The sequence below is a fragment of the Xenopus laevis genome, chromosome 2L (genome assembly GCF_017654675.1).
Source record: "Xenopus laevis strain J_2021 chromosome 2L, Xenopus_laevis_v10.1, whole genome shotgun sequence".
Classification (NCBI taxonomy): Eukaryota; Metazoa; Chordata; class Amphibia; order Anura; family Pipidae; genus Xenopus; species Xenopus laevis.
Window position 1 is genome coordinate 133257122 of NC_054373.1, and position 20545 is coordinate 133277666.

At 36.4% G+C, this 20545-nt stretch overlaps 1 protein-coding gene across 3 annotated transcripts in view; it reads left to right on the top strand.

The window, feature by feature from the left end:
• The window catches only part of dach1.L (dachshund family transcription factor 1 L homeolog), a 211821-nt gene that overhangs the window by 90241 nt on the left and 101035 nt on the right, over positions 1–20545 (top strand). For all 3 annotated transcript variants that reach the window (XM_018247292.2, XM_018247293.2, XM_018247291.2), the window contains exon 2: positions 7235–7350. In XM_018247292.2, the coding sequence (XP_018102781.1) occupies positions 7235–7350 (116 nt within the window). The remainder of the gene's footprint in view (positions 1–7234; positions 7351–20545) is intronic.

A 20545-nucleotide genomic window follows, 5' to 3' on the forward strand; every position in this document is an offset into this window, starting at 1 on the left:
TGCTTCCTGGCGCATACTGACTAAAATAAATGAACCTTTTCTGACCCTTGACTTAAAGTATCTTGAAAACTGCATTCTGAAAACATAACTTGCAGAGGCTGCCGTGCATTTCTGTACTATATTTTTTTCTCTTTATTTTTATGGTTCCTAGCAATTTCAGAGAGACCTTGTTTTCATTTCTGGTCACCACCTCAGCAAACTAATCAATGAGGCATGAACTGCTATCTGCAGTGAAAGAAATGAAAAATAAACCAGAGATAATCCCTCAGTTAAAAGGTTATTCTGTGCGATAAAAGCTATTTTGTTAATTTATTTACTTACTGGTACAGGGAGATAAAGTGAAGGAACAATTAGAGAATTCTACTTGAAAGGATTTTAAAGGGCAATGACGACTTAATATTTCATGCCTTTGATTGGCAGTTTTCTTATGGGCATAAAAATACCTCTTAAATAAATTCTTTCCTTTCTCTAGAGAATATACTTTTATAAAGTGTATAGATTTCTAAATATATTTATATAATATTTATTATTTTGTGTATAGTTTATATAAATATATATTTCTCAAAGGGCGAAAAGACAACAATAGTCCTAAATCCAATATAGATTTTTTTCAGCATGCCCATTAACTGTTAGATAAATGCACCCATCAATGGTTTACTGTTTTATGACACAGACCAGTTAAAAAGCTTTAAAAACCCACTCCAGAACTGTCAAAGCCATTATTTCCAATAAGAAATATTATGCTATCATTATATAATATTATTATTATTATGATTATTATTATGATTATTATAAACTAATCCAAAAAAAGAAAATTTTTAAAACTAAATCCATGGCCCTGTATTTTCTACCGTGACTCTCCTAGGTTCTCCAGAATATGATGTAGCGGAAAAGCATGTTCTCATCGTAAATATGAACCAGGCAAAAGAACAGGATAGGCAGCAAGGTTCACTTACTCAACACACTTATATATTTAGGGGACACACTTTCCTTCTGTCATTCCTCAACAACAGAAGAAATCAGACTTGGGTTATTCCCTTTCCTTTACAAATTTGGCCCTAAATAAAATGTCCAAATATGGTGGTAACCTTCCCATGCTAACTCCTGAGAAATCCAGGAAAACAAATATAACAGAGTGGCCTTCTGTTTACCACCGCCACCAATACTTTAAATCCCTTCAGGAACAATATTCACATTTTAGAATCTTTGAAACATCTCTAGAACCATAGGTTGAAAATCTAGATCCAAATGCCAACTCTCAATACAGGGAGATAATGTTGAACCTAGCCAAAACTTTACATCACATACATTTACCTATTGACTCCACCACCCAGCTACAACCATACCTGCACTGAAATGGCATAGCACTGGATAGGGTCACACCAAACTACTTATTTGCTTGTAGGACTGTGGCCTAAAACTTCCAAAAGCATTTTTTAAGGCTTAGTCCACACCAGGCGTTTCGGGGAGATTTAGCGCCTGGCGACTAATCACCTCTTCTTTGAGGCGACTAATCTCCGAAGTCGCTCGAAGTCGCTCATGTGGAAACTTCGAGCAACCTTGGAAAACAAAGTGTCGCGTGTGTCAAAACGCCGGCGCAGGAGAAAAGGAAGCGGTTCGGGGAGATTAGTCGCCTCAAAGAAGAGGAGATTAGTTGCCAGACGCTATATCTCCCCGAATCGCCTGATGTGGACTAGGCCTAAGGGCAATGGCACACCAGGAGATTTATCGCCAGAGATAAATTTCTGCTTTTGCGGGCTACTAATCTCCTGTAAAAGCTTTCCCCCAGGCAATAATGTGAATCGCTGGTGGTAAAACCCATGTGTTGCATCAGTCTCCCAAAATAGCTTGAAGTTGCCTCAAGAGGAAGCTAGAATTTTTCGAGATTTATTTTATCCTGATGCTGCAACCTGCCATCTCAGACCTGTCGATGTCCTTTATAAGTCAATGGGGGAGGCACCAATCTCAATTGGAAGTTTTCGTGGTTTGCTCTGGGTTTAGCCTTAAAATCAGACTTTTTCAGGGTTTTTGGGCAAAAACTTTTAGTTTCTAATTAGAGCAATTCAGGAAAAATATCCAGAAAATGTTTTTTTCCATGCTCTGATGAATTTGGGTTATTTCATTTTATTAAATAACAAGGTCAAATCATTTTTTTAATGAAAAATTAGATACATTTGGATTTTAGTAACTATATATATATATATATATATATATATATATATATATACATATATATATATATCTATATATATATATATATATATATATATATCTATATATATATATATGATATTTTTTGCTATTTTAAGCAAACATTATTGTCTTTATAGATGCTTACCTATGAATTACATGGAAACATTATGTCTGTATGACATTAACAGATTCCTATTTGGGGAACTTTTTTTGGGAATGCTTCAACAACATTTAATTTCATTAGCAGCAGCAAGAAATATAGTATCGGATTCCAATGTGCAGTGCTAAGTTAACACTGACCAAGGTCATTAAAGGAAAAAGGTTCAGGGAAAGTTCAAATCTATTGTTTTACCCTAGTTACTAAACTGTATATGAGAAAAATCCTGGGTTTGTGACATATTGTTGCTTTGAGACCTGGAGGTTCGATGTTCTTTTTTTATTTTCTTCCTCAAATTGAATGCAGAACTACAAACCTTGTGATTATCTTTAGTGTAAACAAAGGAATATCCTCTGATCACTTCTGAAGTGAAACCCAGATGTTCCGAGTTGACTGTTGATGTCATTAAGCTAAATGTTTACCTTTGATGTATTTGATCCTATAAGCTTCAGGGGTTTCAGTTTGCTACAAAGTCAATATAAAATTAAAACCTTAGATTTCTGTAATTGCTTTGAAGTACGTTTGTCTGAATGTGAATTTCGGCTCGTGGAAAGCACATCACTCTTACAGTGCAGTTTCTCTGTGCTATGGGGAAAACTTGTAAATGGTGCAACCCACGAGGAGGCATGTTCAGATTCGGGCATTTTTAGTCAGGCCCATATTTGTGGCAAGGTTGAAACTTTAGGGGCAGCATGCCGCCCAGCCACTTCCTAATGTCAAGTATAGGAAAATAGGCAAGCACTGCCGGACGTCACTTCAAATGGGTAAAATTCAACTTTTATTTCAAAATCATTAAAACCAAACTGTCCTGACGCGTTTCGTATCCATGCGATACGTAGTCATAGGCACTTCCTAATGTGCTTTGGGAAAGCAAAGTTCCCCATCGATATGGCGCATGTGTGCTTGCTCACACATGGGGTGGAGGCATGTGGACAGGGCTAGGACCATGAGGCCGCAGGACGCCGCAGAGGGAAATTTGGCCCTGTTTATAGAGACTGTTCACCTTAGTAACTAGTTTGTTTGGCCATTCTCCAACTTTATTGTACAGTCATAGCTCAGGTTGTTTTCAAATATATACAGTATAAGGTGCCTATGTTATTAAAGGAGTTGTTCAATTTTAATTTAACTTTTAATTCAATGTGATTGTGTCTTATTTATAAATAATTGACAAAGGTTTTTCCAGGTTACAGACAAGGTAACAAGTGCTGCAAATCTGGATGGTACACTATGGGGCATATTTATCAAGGGTCGAATTTCGAATTGAAAAAACTTCGAAATTCGAATTCAAAAAGACCAACTAAAATGAAATCTAAGTTTTTTTGGTTGAATAGGTTTGTTTTCGATCGAATAGGCCCGTATTCGGCTGAATTTGAATCGTACGAATCAAAGGAATAGCGCATTTTGATCGAATTCAAAATTTTTTCCCAAAAAAACCTTAGATTGACTACAAATAGGTTTTTGGAGGTCCCCCATAAGCTAAAACAGCATTTCGCAAGGTTTTAGATGGCGAATGGTCGAAGTCGAATTTTTAAAGAAAAATAGCTCGAAATTTAAATTTTTTTTCATTCGAAAATTCACCTTGACCTTTGATTAATCTGCCCCGAGTACTACTCTCTTCTTTTGCCAACTTTAACATGGAAGAGAGCTGATGTGTTGAAGCTTCAACATTTTGGTATTAGGAGCTACAGTATATAAGACATATAGATATTGTACAGTTGTACAGTCATGTCCTCAGTAGCCTCAGGAATTGAATTCAGAGCTTGTTTGTTAAAGATTAGTTACTACTTTTATTAAGAAATATATTGCGTGGCTTTTTCTAAAACCTGCTGGGGGATCAAATCATTATCGAGAGGAGATTTTGCTTACTGAGAAATGCAGAGTTGGAAAACTAACCTTGTTTTTAAAGTTATGTAATACAACTGGATATTGTCACACTGATGTGATTCCGTGCTATAAATCATTGCTCTAGTAAGGAACACTAAATGCCCTCAGTGGGTATTTAGAGAGGCCAGTCAGAGGGCATGCCTTGATCTTACCTTGAGAGGTGTCACTAATGCTGCTCTTTTCAACCTTGTAGTGATTAACTACTATATGGCTGTCCCATCAACTGAAGAATGAAACTGCTGTGTGGTTTGCACAATGCAATGTCAGGTGAATTGTTAATGTATGGCCGTTTATGCAGGAATACTACATGCTTTTGCTGGTAGCACTGTTTGCATAGAATAATTATATGTTCTTTTTCCACAAGTTTAATTAGATGTTAAGTTGTGGAGTGGTGCAGTTAAAGGCTCATGAGAAGCAGATTGAAAGAATTCTAGTCGCAAAATCACTTTCTCAACAAATGTAGCCCATTTTCGCTGTAGGGCCCTAATAAAAATGGCCCCAGTTATGGATTTGTGCTGCTAAGACATCATGGTTTGAATTAAAATAATAATTGAATTTAAAGAATGTCAGTCCTTTATTTCTAATGGTCATTGTCTAATGACTTTGTCTTTCCATTTTAGATAGCATAGAAATATTATTAACAGGTTATTGCTATGGAATGATGAATACATCAGCAAACCAAACCCCAAGACATCCCTCATATTCCATATTGGCAGGCTCACTTAGGTAGGGTCGCCATCTTCTGCCCCTACACAGGCCAGGCAGTGGGTGGGCCTGCTAACATTGGGGCAGGCAGATGATGTTGGGGAGGGGGATGGGTGATGGTCTAAGGGTGTGCCGATGATGGCGGGCACTGCAGGGGTATGATTTTAAAGCAGTTTTCACCCAGACAGCCCTTCCAAAAACCAGGCTGTCCAGGTAAAAACCAGACACAAATGGCATCATTAAGCAATGGTTATAACTAATTACATAGCTACTATTGATAAGGATCGATTTTGCAGGATATTCATGGATCTTGTGTATTGTATGTACATACATATACGTGAGTGTCACCAAGAAGATCTAAGCACTAGTGTTCAGTATAGTGTCTCAACTAACACTCATTTGTGAGTAGTTTACACTTTGACTTTGACTCTTTTGTATACTTTGTGAAAGATTTTTCTTAGGCTGGCTGCAGTCTTATATTTAACGCACATTTTGCAAAATAGCTGGAAAGTTTGAACTTTTCCTACCAGTTTAGCGGACAGTTACATAATTATCTTCTACGCAATCTCTCCTAAAAATGGTTCTTAATCATCAATATATGATTTATTTTGAATGACATTGAACTGCCATTTCAGAATTACTTAACAGATAACTGCATTGTTTGAGAAATGAAGTGAATGGCTAGATCAGAGTGTGACAATGTATATACAACCGTATTACACATAATCTGCCTTTGTGTAATGTGTGGCAATTATAAATCATTGGCATTTTTACTGATCATATAAGACAAAGTGGACATTATAATGTAGACCAGACAGAAACATTTTTTTTAAATTAGATTAGTGTTCCAGCCACCTGTATGTACTTTGAATGTAACTTTTTTAATGGTGTGGCCTACAATGTTTGGTTTTATTGGAATATGTCAGACTGGATCATGGACTCTGAGGATCTATTGGCATCTTAAATGTTTTTGTTTTGGGAATGATGGGTTAGGCTTAGGGCTGTGGATTATCAAGGTAACAAAAGCAAATCCGTACCAGATGAAAGAAGCATATTATAAAAAAATAAAACAAAAATGATACAAAGCAGAAATATTCTCTATATTGTTTAATGTCAATTCAGATTGTCTCATGGTTTGCCCCAGCTTTCCTTCTTCAGACTCAAACTAAGCATTTTAAATTGGCAAACTCACATTAGATTTGTTGTGGTTTTCTTTACAGACAAGAATTGACTGAGCAGATAACATGTTACCGTTAATTATGGTTTCTTAAATGTTAAATGTTGGAAAGAAATGCAGCATGCCCAGTGATATCTACACTATAGTGTACATATCAAGTTTGATCAATTGCATTAAGAAATATCAAAAACATTTTAAATATATGTACATACTGATACAAGTATGTCCCCAAAACACATGTCCACATAAATATGCAAACCTATATTAGCACAATTACTCAGGCACTAAACTGATCAGAGCTCTCAATAGTCTAAAATCTATTTTCCTGAACATTTAGTAAAGCCCCCATGCACAATACCAATGGCATTTAATTAGATTTTATGTTGCTGGTCTCAATTTATTATACCCCTCACAGAGGAGAATATATTTCATCTGAAAGGGTTAACTGATAACGGCTAATCTTTAAATGACAAAAAAATAAAGAAATAGCAAGACCTTTTCACACATTAGGTATGTATTGTCATTTATCATCTAGATATCAGGCTAGCAGTGTGAAGTAATAAAACATATCATCGAAAAATGTGCTATAGGCCTGAATCACTCTTTCATTCCACCTCCCAGCTAACTGTAGTATTAAATCAAACAAGCAGAACATTTCCTTAGGCAGCCATTGCCTTTTAATTTCCTGAAGAACCTTAAAATATCATTCATTACAAGTACTACACATATTTGGTTTTTAAAAGTCTCATAAATCAATAGCAGGCTGACTGTAATAATTATTACAAGTTAGTGCATAATTTTCCTGCTGAAGGCTGCATGCAGAACTTTAGCATATGCAAACGAGGCAATTCAAACTGTGTATAGATATTAATATGAAGAAGCAGGTAACGAGGTACAGGCTATGAATTATGCATCAAGAGCGGCTGATCTTCAATGAGGAAAATGAATTCAGCATGTAATCTAATTAGTGATGGAAGTCTATTACATCTAACTGCAAAAGCAACCGTCCTTGAAACAAATTTATTTACAGTCCATATTACTACTTGAAACAACTTCCAACTGATGCTTTCAGCTACAGCTTCATTAAAACAATTTTATGTTTTTTTTTGCTTTTCCAGTTCCAGACCGGGAAGACCACCTAAAAGAACGCAGAGTGTTACCTCACCAGACAATCCACATATCATGCCACATACGGTTCCTGGTCTCATGTCTCCTGGGATGATCCCTCCAACAGGTAATATTGGAACTCAATAGTCATTGTAAGAATAAATGTTTCTCAGCCCTGCAACCCTAAGATTTGTTTGAATTCAAATCAAATATTGTATTTATGTTTTTTTCTGTACTTGTTTTTAATATGTATAAAATAATATCTCTTTGTATGATAAGATCATAGAATGTAAATGTTTCAGAAAGCTTAAAGTTGCATTGTTCCAGTAAAAGTGCAAACATATCTAGGTACTCTTGTACAATATCATGTGCATTGGCATGACAGAAAATATGTCTGAACTGTAGATGTTGCTTTGAGACTATCATATACTTCATTTGTGTTGCCTCTTAGGATTTGTTGGTAAAGATAGGCAGAACATCATCATTCATTAATATCACCATTTGTTTTTACCAGTCATGCTTGGATCCCATAAGCAGATGTCAGTTGCTTTAGGCTAGTGTTCTGTCGCTGAGTTTGTTTTTTTAAAATGAAAATTTCAATGCAATTTGGCAGCCATTTGTAGGAGATAATTTACGATGTTGGCTTTCCTTCTCTAAAAAATTCACAATACTTTTTTGTAAAAAACAGTGTATCCTCAATAAGTTAAGTTGTTCCTTATGACATAATTTCCAGTGGATGTTGCAGTAGATAAAACCCTAGGACATAAATTGGTGAGTAAAGCATACAAGCCCATTTTATGCCTAGGGGATATTATAGCCAACTAATGAGATTTACAGATAGCTATACATATGTGAATACCTTGATGTATAGGGAGCAAATTATGTCTGTGGCTTCTTTTACACATATTTATTTTAATTTACAAATTTGTGTCAAGGTGTAGCTAAACTCATATGCTATAACCACAGTTGGTTGTTTTTGAGTGATTTTGCTAATTATCACTCCATGTGCTGGGCCACCTCACCATAGGTCTAAGTGATCAATCATCTGATCTAGTTTGATGGACTACAGTAGTGTATGTGGGCAGTCATTGGCTGACCCATAATTTGAACATTATATATATAATCTTATTAGTTTGCCATTGGGCTTAATGACTGTATCCACATTACCAAGCAGTACAATTTTAAAGAACAAGTTGCCTCTATGTTCTCTCAAAGCAAATGCTTTTCTGTGCTATAGAAACCTCACTAAAATGAACTGGAAGTTGGGTTTCTATCTGCACCCAGTATACAAACAGACAACAGCCTTGCTAGTAGACTGGATCCTTGGGTTGACATAAATACATTTTTATAAGATGCCAGTATCCCTTTAAAGAAACTAAGCAACTTCCAGCAAGAAATAGAACATTGTACTTATTTACTTTCTGGCCAACATCTGTTGACACCTTATGGGTATTCAATTTTTACTTTCACTTTTTACTCTAATTAGAATACTTTACTAAAATATATAAAATGTAATATAATACAGAATATTTACTCAAACATAAAATGTTTATGACAAAGAAATACTTAAAGGTGAACTCCACAAAAACATAACTTAAGCTTTTTGAAAAGTAAACATAATTTCTAGCAACTTTGCAATATACATCAAAAAAAAAAATGCAGACTTTTCATGATTTTTAATGGTTTTGAGCAGTTCCCTAAGCCTAGCACCCTGATATCCTTCTGATCTGTCTGACTACTTTGCTGAGCTGGCTGACTACTGTTACTTTGTATCAACAGCCAGCTGTAATCCAAACCCCACAATTCCCTGCACACATGATTTTAATAAGAAATGGAACATCACAGTGCAATGCATTGTGGGTTATGTAGTTCTGGCATGCTGTCTGTAAGCTGTGGAGAAGTTGTTACAGTGTGTAACATCAGTGTTTTAGTCCTTCCTTCCCTGCCAGGATTTCAAATGATGCAGAAAGAGAAGAACTGTTAAAAATTTGGATTTCAGCATTTCAGCATTTAGGGTTTTTTGTGTTACGTGGGCCTCTTTATCAAATTTAGGTTTGAAAGCCGGAGTTATCCATCAGTGATATGAGACAAACTATGTGGCAAACATGTTAAGACGGACATAATAGTCTATACAGGTACAGAACAGCAGCCAACTAGTATGCTCTGGGCCCCCCTGCTAGCCCACTCCCTGCCTCCTTCTGGCATCTTCAGCTTTCTGGGGAAAAGAGTGTTTTTCTGATATAGAGGAAGCAGAGCCCACAGTTTGAGCCCCCCGTGATTGCAAGGTCTGTTTCCTCTATAGTTACACCACTGGCATAGAATTTTACATTTTGAATTTGTTGTAAAAACGCTGCACATTCATTTATGCAAAACCTAGATATGAAATAGAACTATGCATTTAAAAGTTTGCAACTAAATCTGCTACAATGAAGAAAGTAAAACATGGATACTTTGTGATCACTGTCAATCTGTAGGACTGTGACCCTCCTTAACATCAAGCAGGTGACTTGATTAACCATAAATCAGGCAGAAAATGCTCTGCATGAGGCAGTGCAGTGAATCAAAGAAATTACAAAATGGCAAAATTCATTCTGTGCTTTGGGCAGTATAAGCTGCCAACACTTATACATCAACATTTCACTCACTGTAAGATTGATTTTATTTTGTTTTTTTTGTTTAACTTCCCCACAGCAAATTCTGTAAGTCTTGTAAATCCAGTCAGCATTGCTTGACTTTTTTCCACCAGATAAACATATTTCAATATATTTCACTGTTCAGAGAAGCCATACTTTAATGCAAATGCAGTGTTGTAACAATAAGTAGATAATGTGCCTGCAGTTACATTCTTACTTTTTTTGTATAATTGTTCTGGTGGGCACTTTTGCATTTTATCTTTATCCAAAAAAAAAAATGCACATAACTTGCAACAGTTACATTATTTTCATTAATACAGTTCTTTGCATAAATATTCAGCTCCTTGTATTTTCTTCGCTTAAAACATACCACAAAAATAAATAATACAAACATATTAATTAGCATTAATTGGTTGCATAATTATTCATCCCCCAGCAGAGTGAGTACTTTGTAGAACGAACTTTGGCTGGAATTACAGCTGCAAGTGTTTTAGGATAATAATCTTTATCTGCTTTGTACATTTGTATCCAGCATTTTATGTCCATTCTTGTTGGCAACATTGCTCAAACTTTGTCAGGTTTGATGGATACTACAAGCAAATGGTCTGGGCTTTGGCTGGGCTTCTAAGACTTTTGGGAAGTAATGTAATAAATGGTCTTATGTTTGATACTTGCCTTCTCTGATCAATGCCCTCCTTACCTATTAATTGAGCTTTGTTGGATCCATCTCAGCTAAGCCATTTACCATTTTATAATAATGGTTTGAGTGATGATTTCCACAAAACTTTGGGATCTAACAGTTTTTATGGTATTACTTTTATGACTGTGTGATCGGTTGCACACAGGCGAATGCCATTCAAAGAATCATGTGATATTATTGCACCTGAGCTTATTAAGGGGTTTCATAGAATTGGAGTTGAATTCGTATGCAGTCAAGTTTTTTTTATGTGTAAATCATTTTGAAAACAACTTTAGGTTTTGGGCTATTTTAGCTTGTAACACAAGAAGATGTGAACATTCATTGTGGGGTGGGTGGAATAATTTGCAAGACACTGCATCTATCTAATAACGGTGCCAGTTTAATACACACTAAGGGGGTTATTTATTAAATTCTGAATGTTTCTGATTTTTTAAATAAAAAATAGAATCATATAATGGTCCTTATATATAAATAAAAGAAAACAAAAAAAATTGGATCTGGAAAAAACACAACTTTTTTGGATTGTCAAGCAAAAAAACCAGCGTCAAACCCAGAAAATTTTGAACATTTTGTGAGGGTTAAAACATCTTCAAATAGTTAAGGCGATATCTGCCATTGACTTTTACAATTCATCAGGTTTTAGATGGAGTATTTTCGGATTTGACGTTTTGGGGTTTTCGGCATCCAAAAAAAATCATAATTAATAACCCCCTAAATGTAAACCTTTGTATAAAAGTATTAATGGAGTATGCGTTATCTGTGATTATTGGAAAAGAAACAATCTATGCCAATTACCTCTATTTTGGTACATCCCCTAGAGAGTATCCATTACTCTCTGAGAGGAATGTGACCCTACTGGCTACTATGGGTCCCATAGCTTTCTCCCCTTGGCCAAAATATGAGGAGGATGGTGGATGGTGTTGGGGTGCCTTATTCAGAAGGGCTCAGTAAAATAGACCTCACACTAAGATAAGTAAAACACATTAGCAGAAGCAATGGAAATGGATGGTACTGTTATAGAATACCCCAGGGGTGTAGATGAGGTAGTTATCAAATGCAGTTCTGAGATGCAATGAGAGGTAGTGTGGGAAAGGTACACAGGTAACAGTAGCCAAGCTTTAGTGACCCAAGTGGGTAGATCACTGGGTGCTGGTACTGTTACACAAAGGGACATGCATAAATACATACAATCTACTGTACATACAATGAAAGAAGGCAGAAAGAAGTGCATAAAGTGATACTGGCACAAATATGGCAGCCCCTTCATAGGGGAAAAAAGGGGGTAAGAAAGGTAATGTAAAAGCATCAGGCAGACACTTTTATGACAAAAAGAAAATGTTATGATTGCTATTAAAAAAGTTTATTTTCTGGTGTCAGTATCTCCTCAATGGCTAAATTAATGTGGCCATAGTTTTAGCAGAACTCTTGGGCCATGTTATCTTATTGAAGTCACATAGAGGCCCATTTATCAACATTTTGATTTTAGTTGTTTTAGAGGTTTTAGAAACCGTGAACATTTTGTTTTCTCTAAAACCATAAATGCCAAGTAATTCATTAAAAGATCTGACCATAAAAAACACGAACAAATATGTTTTTTTTACACTTCAAAAATTATGATTTTTTTGTGGTTTGGTGCAATCAGTAGAATCCATGATCTTTAGTGCTACAAAAATACAATCAGTGAAGAACGTTTGAACGTTAGTAAATGGACCCCTTAGTCTCCCTTTGTGTGTAAGGCACCAAACCTAGATTAAAAAGTAGGGTAATGCTAGGTAATAAGTGTGCCTATATAATTCTGTACTCATCATCAGTTTATGCTTAGCTTTATATAAACTGAAGGTTCACCTTTAAAATAGATTAGTCTTTTATTAATGAATTCATCCAATGCTACATTTGATATAGTGTTTACAGGGGAAAATGTAGTTTTGAGTATCCAACCTGCAATCATAGGCTAAGCCTTTACTGAACTACAATTCTGGTGGACTCTTTATTGTATTCTACATATTTGATATTTATATTTTATTATATTTGGTTTTATAATTTTTACTGTATTAAACAGACGGACCACTAAAAAAACTGAATGGAGTTTAAATATCAAATTGATTTCTCTAAATAAATATCAAGTTGATATCTAAATTCAAAGCTTAAGTATATTTGTTTAGTGCTTATGTTTAATGTTCTGATGTCGTCATACAGCTTGAAGAAAGGTTTAATCATCAGTGTGCATATTGAACACTAATCCCTTAAATTTCAGCTCAAATTGGTAAATTGGTTTGCATGCTAATTCCCCTATTTTTTTTATTTTTATTTTATGTTGCCATAAAATGTTTCCAAAAACCTCAGCAAAGAAGCCTAATGCCTGCTTTGTGGTTATTTAAATTGAACATAATGCTTTACAGCAGGTTTAATATTTTTATAACTCAAAAGTTGTTAAGAGCCAGCTGGTTTGTGTCTGCTTTTTATGGTTATTCTTGTCATATGCAGCCTCCACAATTTTTAATTATGTTTTATGGTGTATGTTTTTCCTCCTCTGGATCCCCGCAGCCACTCTTTTGCTTCATAAGATATTTTCCACTGGGAAGAAAACATAGATGTTTAGGGACTCTATCATTATATTTTTTTTCTATATAAAATTACTTCTGTTCTAGTGGAATCATTTAGTAGCTTGTTATAAAAAACAGATAAAATAAAGCATATATTAAGTAAAATAAAATCTTCTGAGACTGAAACACTTCTCCTTTTCATATGCCTATATTTATAAAAAGATAATGTTTAAACTTGGATGGAACACTTATACATAGTGTATCTGAATACATATCACACTGGGCTTAAATTTAGTCCTGCACTAGCAATATAGAATTTTACAATAATTCCAATGCAGATGCACAAATTTCATCTAATTGAAGCTATCCATTATATCCATTTTGTTTTTTGAAAAGTCTTTTCTAAATTATATTAATGTCATGGGGGCATATCGGCTCCCAGCGGGGGAAGTCCGGACTTAGGAGGAAGCTTCTGGTAAAGTCCAAGTTTGCGGTACAGACAAGGGTTTAGGAACAAAGCGTAGTCAAATCCAGGCAGTAGGTCAGAAGGCAGGCAGATAATTAACAAGGTCAAGGTTCAGGCAGGTCAGAGGTCCAGGAATACAACCAAAACGAAATTAGGAATACCCAGGATTGCTTGAAACAAATCCTATAGCTGGGCATTGAACCAGCGTCCTGGGCATCCTTTTAGTTTGAATTTGCAGGCAAAACACGGCATTGTTATGTCACGCATTTGCACGCTGATGTCAACACACCAGTGTATTGGTTTATTTTAATTATTTTTCAATATTTTTACTGTAATGCATTTTTGTTGCATTGTTTATGTTGTAGGTCAAGATCCAAATGTATAAGACAAAACAAACAAGACAAGGGGGTGGTAGTTCTTCTTAGAGAAGAAAACATGCATGGGCCAGTGCAAAGTACTGTATACAAGAATTGAGGGGTCCAGGTTGAAAATGATGTGAGCCTTTAAAGCCCACTTGCATTTTGACATTCCTGATTTCCATGAAGCCTATGAGGACTATTACCTAAGAGGCTTTTGGCACTACAGTATGTTGTGATTGCCGGCATGAATAACCAAATAGCACAGTGCAAGCAACATTTGTGCAGAAGAATGCCAAGATTTCTTGATTTCATAACAGTGGCAACCTTTACCGTTTGACCCTTCTGGCATAAGATCTTCTTGTCCACTCTTGTCCAATTTCATTTTGACTATTTCAGTGCCTGAAGTACATTGATACTGTATTGTTGATGCATGCTACCATTTGTTTCCCAGAACCTGCTGCTTTGCTGTTGCTTCAAGCATTCTGTTATTTATTGTAGGCTGTTGGCCCTGACAATACTTGTAACTTCACAGCTTTGCAATGGCCCAGAGCCTTATGTTATACTTCTATTCTAAGCATATTGCCTTTTTGGCACTATAACAAAGTAATGACTGCTAATCAGATGATTTCACTGTTCGTAGCATATGGAGTGTGTAGTTGATCAGAGATGATGGCTATATTTCTCTTCATTGCAAAGTGTTGTACCATTAGCTTTGTTGCTTATCAGATCTTTTGCAGGTGTTTCAATCTCTTGGGTTTCCATTTGGTTAGATCTGTATGCCTGATTTGTAAGCATTGCCTATATTGCAGTCTTAAAAACAAATTAAAGGTCATTATTTGTTAGAATATACACTTATTCTTTATGGATAATATTTCTAGCAGCCAATGCAGAGAGGCATTGGAGTCATTTTGAAATGTAGTGCTTTAGCCCATGAGAGAAACACAGGGATCTAAAGCACTCATATGTCTCAAGCTTCTTGCAGGAAATTGCAGCAGACAGGTAATTACACCATTTTAGAGCTTACTAAGGGGGGCGAGATATGCAAAATCTGTGCACAGCTGCCTACCCTAACATTTTGTAGACGGTAAGCTATATTTCTGAAAATAATTTGTTTACACTTGATAACAGGAAACCTTGTATCTATAGTTTTTAGACCAAACAAGTGGATGATGTACAGTTTGGCTACACATGTGCATCGAAAAGGGGAGAAATGCAGCCCCTCTCACTTCCACATTGAAGCCCCAACCTATGTGTTGATTGTAGGAATCCACAAGCCAGATTTGAATTGCAAAACAATATTTTTGGTATTGCACATTTTAGTCATTTAACTATGAAAACATTTTCAGTTTAAGTCAAGATTTAACAATGTGTCAAGTTCAGGGCAATGTTATCTTTAACTGAAACCCTTTCCAAAAACAGATATTGGAGTTGTAACTCTGGAAACACCTCATGGTTTCATTATGGTACTGCCATGCCACTTTATTCCTGGAGAAAAGGTATTTTATATGTCATGTAGTTTGTTATGCCACTTGTGCCATTGTGCATGGGATTATTGCAAAATGCAGCACCTAAGATGATGAAAAGATTGAGCTGTTAGAAATAAATTGTTCAAGGTCTCTTTTTGGCAGCTTAATATCATTAACACCCTCTTATTGTACTTGCAGCTGAAAACAAAAATCTGTGCAATATTATTATCCTTTATTTATAAAGCACTTTGTAGAAAAATAATATGAAGCAAGAATACATAAAGCACTGCTATCAAAGAAATTTATATGTACAGATGGGCTTTCTCTGAGCCCAGAAATCATGTTTCATTAGAAATGCTTTGTATATATATTTCTCCACGGGGAGCCCACTGTATATTGATGAGTATTGCATTATGTAGAATAATTAGTCGACCTTTGCAAAGAGGTTTCAAATTATCTCTTACATTCAGCTCATAAGCAAATCAGTGCCAATACATACTTGATGTGGTCAAATTATGTAATTAAGACTCTTCCTTAGTCATTCTTTTTGGTTTACTGTTTGTTTAAAGATGGAAAACTGTCATCTTCTCAGATTTCATTTCTCCTTCTAGCTATGCCCTTGCATTTGTCTTTTATCATTTGCACTTATACATCATGACATCATACTCTGTAGCTCCTCCTACAAACACATTTCATCAATCATTTGCCACCGAGCATAAGATGCATAATGCCTTTTGTAATTTGATATATAATGCATACATATTACAGCCAGTCAACTCTGACAGAATCTAAATATGCAGATTTCTTTACATTTTGACATATTTATTTCAGCCCTTTATTCATTTCACCATTCAGTGAACCCAAAATGGATTGACTTATGATCTATTTATTGCTAAGTAACTGCCAATGCCGTCTTTATGCACAACTGTACTTGCTTAGCTTGGAACAAAAAAATAATGCAAATTAAAAAATCTGTGGCCATTTCCTTTCCTGCTTCCTAAACACATTTCGCAGGAAATGAGAAAAGGTTTGGACAATTATTTTCCAAACTAAATTGAATGGTCCATCCCAAAAAATAAACTGTTAAAAGTATAGAACTCACCCCGGCTCAGTAGAATTTATAGAGAATTTATATAGAAACAATCTTTTTTCTCACAGAAAAAAAAGACCCATTGACTCCAATGCATTTGGGGGCAGATTTATCAAGGGTCGAATTTCGAAGTGATAAATACTTAGAAACTTGACCCTTGAATTGAAATTTTTCACCGAATTTGGCCTTCGAACGATAGAAGTAAAATCGTTCGGTCGAACGATTCAAATGATTTTAGCGTACGATCGAACAATTTTACTTTGATGTGTGAAGACTTAGAAAAATGGTCTAGAAGGTCCCCATAGGCTAACATTGCACCTCGGTGGGTTTAAGGTGGCAAAGTAGGGGGTCAAAGTTTTTTTTAAAAAGACAGTACTCGATTCGATTATTGAATGGTTGAATATTCGAACGATTTTACTTTGAATCTAATTCGAAGTAAATTCGAAGTCGTAGTATCCTATTCGATGGTCGAAGTACCCAAAAAATTACTTTGAATTAATTTTTTTTACTTTTTTACTTCGAAAATTCCCTCGAATTCACTTTGACCCTTGATAAATCTGCCCCTTGGTGTGTGAAAAGATGTGAAAAAAACACCCATTGACTACAATGTAATTTGGCAAAATTTCTGTGATTTCTTTAAGATTAAAGGAGAACTAAAGCTTGACTAAAGAAGTAGGCTAGAAATGTTGTACATTATGTTTTGTGCTTCTGTACCAGCCCCAGGCAACCACAACCCTTTAGCAGGGAAAATCTGTGTCTCTGAAGATGCCCCAGTAGCTCCTTCTTTTTTGCTGATTCACTGCACATGCTCTGTGCTGCTGTCACTTACTGAGGTTAGGGACTGACTCAAAATATACAGTACACATATAATAAGTATAGTAAATAATTCAGATTATTGGTACAGGGCAGCTCAGGAACCCGCATAAGAATTCAATCAGCCTTATAGCATCAGTTTATATTACAGGCCAACCTCATTTTCTGCTTGATAATTTGTGATGACCCCTAAGCTTAGCTTCTCTACAGCTGCTCAGAGCCCATTGAGCAACAGACACTAGAGATGGTGGCTCCCTGTGACAAATTTGAAGTCCTGGATCATTGCTGCTATTGAGAAGCTGAAACTTTAGGCTGGTGCAATAAGTTCAGTATATAAAATATGGCATTTTTATCCATCTTAATTTTTTGAGTTTAGTTCTTCTTGAAACTCCTCTCTTTTTTATGTTTGCAGCCAACCCAGGGCCGGAACTAGGAGTAGGCAGAAGAGGCACGTGCCTAGGGCGCAAGGGCAGAGGGGGGCCATGCACGTACCTCTTCTGACGCCTTCCCCTAGTTCGGACCGTTGTGCCCAGAAGCTGTGGCAGCTGAATTCAACTGCTTGTGAGTCCGCGCATACGCACTATTCCTTCATTGGCCCAGTCGCACTAGCGCTTCATCTGCGCAGGCGCACTACCACTTTGTTGGCGCATGCGCAATAACGCTTCATCGGTGCGAGCGGGTTGGGGGCGACGTAGTCGGTCGGGTTGCCTAGGGCGCCCGGCCGACTTGGCCCGGCACTGAGCCAACCTCAATTGTACTTATGTATTTTACTTATCCTTGGAGTGATCCCACCTTCCCCCTCTTCTGTGTATTTTAACACTTTAAATGGCACAGGTTTTCAATCACTCTGGATTGGGGAAGGACAGCCAACTCGTGATCTGCCTTTGCAAATCTAATATCTCAGACTCTGATGCTGCCTCTGTATGCTTTTAAACACTATCAGTTTTATGATCCACAACAGTTACAGGGTTAATTAACAACTAAATAGTACTTCTCTTAACTGTTGTAAGTTCTGTAGATCGTGTGTGATTTAACCACACATAAATGGTCATATTACACCGATCTGGCCATTCAGGAGCATCGCCCTAAAATCCCTCTCTCTGCAAGTGCTCTTTTTAGGGATACACAACCCTTCAGCAATTGTTTCCTAATACCAGTTCTTGTGTTAAACATTAGCAGAAATGTGATGTGTTTTTCTTGTTGTTGTTTTTAATCAAGAGGAATATGTCTGTACATGTGCTTTGCATAAATGTTGTTTGTTTTTTTCTAGAAATGCACATTCCACTACCTGTTCTCTATTTTCAGTGCATGCTTATATTTAGACTGTCAGATTGCATCACATGCTCAGGTTTGCAAATTGTTTTTCGTCTTTGTTCCCAGAAATTTCAATATGACCATTATGTTGTAATACAATGAGTATTGCAGAGCAACTGGATAAGATCAAATTGTTTCCATTCTCAGCAATGTAATTTAAAGATTTGGCATTATTTCTGGATGAAGATAGCTTTACATAAATAACAAATGCTATACTTCACATTGCAACCCGATGATTAGCTTGGAATTGGATAATGAGTGACCTACAATGACTTTGTATTGAGTCAAAACATTTGGTATGTGCAGAGATTTCCCTCTTATTCTTACTCGGGTAATTCTTGCTCAGTTGATATATTCGATAAACTATGTAATACTGCCAGCAATAAAGATTATATTTCTAAATGAGTCACATTTTAGATCTATGTTTATGTATATGTTTGGGATATAAATGACTTTTCAAACATCAGATTTACAGTACAGGTACGTGACCTGTTATTCAGAATGCTCGGAACCTGGGAGTTTCCGATAACAGATCTTTCCGTACCTTGTCTACTAGAAAATCATGTAAACATTAAATAAACCCAATTGACTGGTTTTGCTTCCAATAATCTTAGTTTGGATCAAGTACAAGGTACTATTTTATAATTACAGAGAAAAAAAAAATAATTTTTAAAAATTATAATTTGGATAAAATGAAGTTTATGGGAGATGGCCTTTCCATAATTTGAAGATTTCTGGATTACTGGTAATGAATCCCATAACTGTACTAGCAATAGAGTCTAGTATTCTCAGGCAACCTTGCAATTACTACATATTAATACAGCCATACTGAAAAAGATTTCATTGGGCAATTAGAGCCATTTCAACCTTACTTTATGTAAACCTGAAGATATAGTTTTGGCTGACAGTCCTAAAATCCATTGTTCTCTACCGACTAAAATATCACCATCAATTGCCTTCTGGGTTCATTAATAATGCTCCAACAAATCTGGCCACTACCTCTGACATCTTCTCTTCAGGACCTTTAGGGCAGAGGCACACGCTGCTATTTCGGGAGATTATATATTATATACTAGTGACTGTGGGGCAAATTCACGAACCTCCGAAAATTCGCCAGAGTGCAAATTCGGCAGGCATTAAGGAGCGAAGTACCGCTAGAGTCTATCTCTTTCGCTAGCGAAGTTACGCCATCGACCATTAGTAAATCGGCAAAGTACCGAAATGACGTCCCACTAGCAAATTTTCACCAGCGTTAGTCACTTCACCCTTTAGTAAATTTGTCCCTTTATTGGGAGGGGTCCTGAAGTATTCAAATTATAAGACACTTTGTAAAGGTCAGAAGCACACCAGCACATACAGGAAAAAAAAATCATATATTCTGCCAGACTCTCAGTAAAAACTTTTAGGGGACACCTCAGGTGCAAGGGGGTCCATAAGAGCCTGTGCTGAGGTTCTGCCACAATAAATTACTTAAAGGCATTTGCCTATATGTGCAGGGATGCATTTTCTGTCTACTGGTTGCTTTGACGTGGAAGGCTCTTGAGAATTGACTTCACCTTATGAAATGCATGTAAGTGGTATGCTGAAATAAAATTAGTATTCAGATTTTGGGACCTACCAAACAAACTCCCCCAAACAATTATTCTGAACAAACAAGGTTCTTTAAAGGAAGTATAATCTGTAATTTGATAATTTAGCATTCGGTGGAAATGCTATTGATTTAAAGGAGAATGAAAGCCCCAGGGCGCAAAACCCCTCCCCCCTCCCCTGTGTTGCCCCCCCCTCCCTCCTCCCCCTGGCCTACCTGTCCCCCTGGGCAAATGCCCCTAACTTGTTACTCACCCCTCTGCGCAGGTCCTGTCCACGGAGTTCACAGTCACCATCTTCTCCCACGCGCGTCTTCTTCCTGCTCTGACCGGCGTCTTCTGGCGCATGCGC